Source organism: Telmatherina bonti (genome assembly GCF_933228915.1).
Source record: "Telmatherina bonti genome assembly, chromosome: 11".
Taxonomy (NCBI): domain Eukaryota; kingdom Metazoa; phylum Chordata; class Actinopteri; order Atheriniformes; family Telmatherinidae; genus Telmatherina; species Telmatherina bonti.
In genome coordinates this window covers 3,618,435-3,619,367 of record NC_136629.1, presented here as the reverse complement: position 1 = coordinate 3,619,367, position 933 = coordinate 3,618,435, and the positions used below count along the sequence as shown (strand labels likewise).

The 933-nt window shown below is 63.3% G+C and overlaps 1 protein-coding gene across 1 annotated transcript in view; it reads right to left on the bottom strand.

Moving 5' to 3' along the window:
* Positions 1–809: 809 nt before the first annotated feature.
* The window catches only part of LOC306762778 (vacuolar protein sorting-associated protein 8 homolog), a gene marked incomplete at its 3' end in the record, with an annotated part of 30,551 nt that continues 30,427 nt past the window's right edge, over positions 810–933 (bottom strand). Inside the window, exon 9 of the mRNA XM_079249387.1 lies at positions 810–926. Coding sequence (XP_079105513.1) covers positions 810–926 — 117 coding nt within the window. The remainder of the gene's footprint in view (positions 927–933) is intronic.

The following is a 933-nucleotide window of genomic DNA, read 5'->3' as shown; positions in this document are numbered from 1 at the left end:
TGGTTCCTCCAGACCTCCACACCCCTCTGGTTCCTCCAGACCTCCACACCCCCCCCTTGTTCCTCCAGACCTCCACACCCCCCTTGTTCCTCCAGACCTCCAGACCACTCTGGTTCCTCCAGACCTCCACACCCCCCTTGTTCCTCCAGACCTCCACACCCCCCTGGTTCCTCCAGACCTCCACACCCCCCTGGTTCCTCCAGACCTCCACACCCCCCTTGTTCCTCCAGACCTCCACACCCCCCTGGTTCCTCCAGACCTCCACACCCCTCTGGTTCCTCCAGACCTCCACACCCCCCCCCCTTGTTCCTCCAGACCTCCACACCCCCCTGGTTCCTCCAGACCTCCACACCCCCCTGGTTCCTCCAGACCTCCACACCCCCCTGGTTCCTCCAGACCTCCACACCCCCCTGGTTCCTCCAGACCTCCAGACCACTCTGGTTCTTCCGGACCTCCAGACCACTCTGGTTCCTCTCAGACCACTCTGGCTCCTCCCAGACCACTCTGGTTCCTCCGGACCTCCAGACCACTCTGGCTCCTCCCAGACCACTCTGGCTCCTCCCAAACCACTCTGGCTCCTCCCAGACCACTCTGGTTCCTCCGGACCTCCAGACCACTCTGGCTCCTCCCAGACCACTCTGGTTCCTCCGGACCTCCAGACCACTCTGGTTCCTCCGGACCTCCAGACCACTCTGGCTCCTCCCAGACCACTCTGGCTCCTCCCAGACCACTCTGGTTCCTCTCAGACCACTCTGGCTCCTCCCAGACCACTCTGGTTCCTCCGGACCTCCAGACCACTCTGGTTCCTCTCAGACCACTCTGGCTCCTCCCAGACCACTCTGGTTCCTCTCAGACCACTCTGGCTCCTCCCAGACCACTCTGGCTCCTCCCAGACCACTCTGGTTCCTCCGGACCTCCAGACCACTCTGGCTC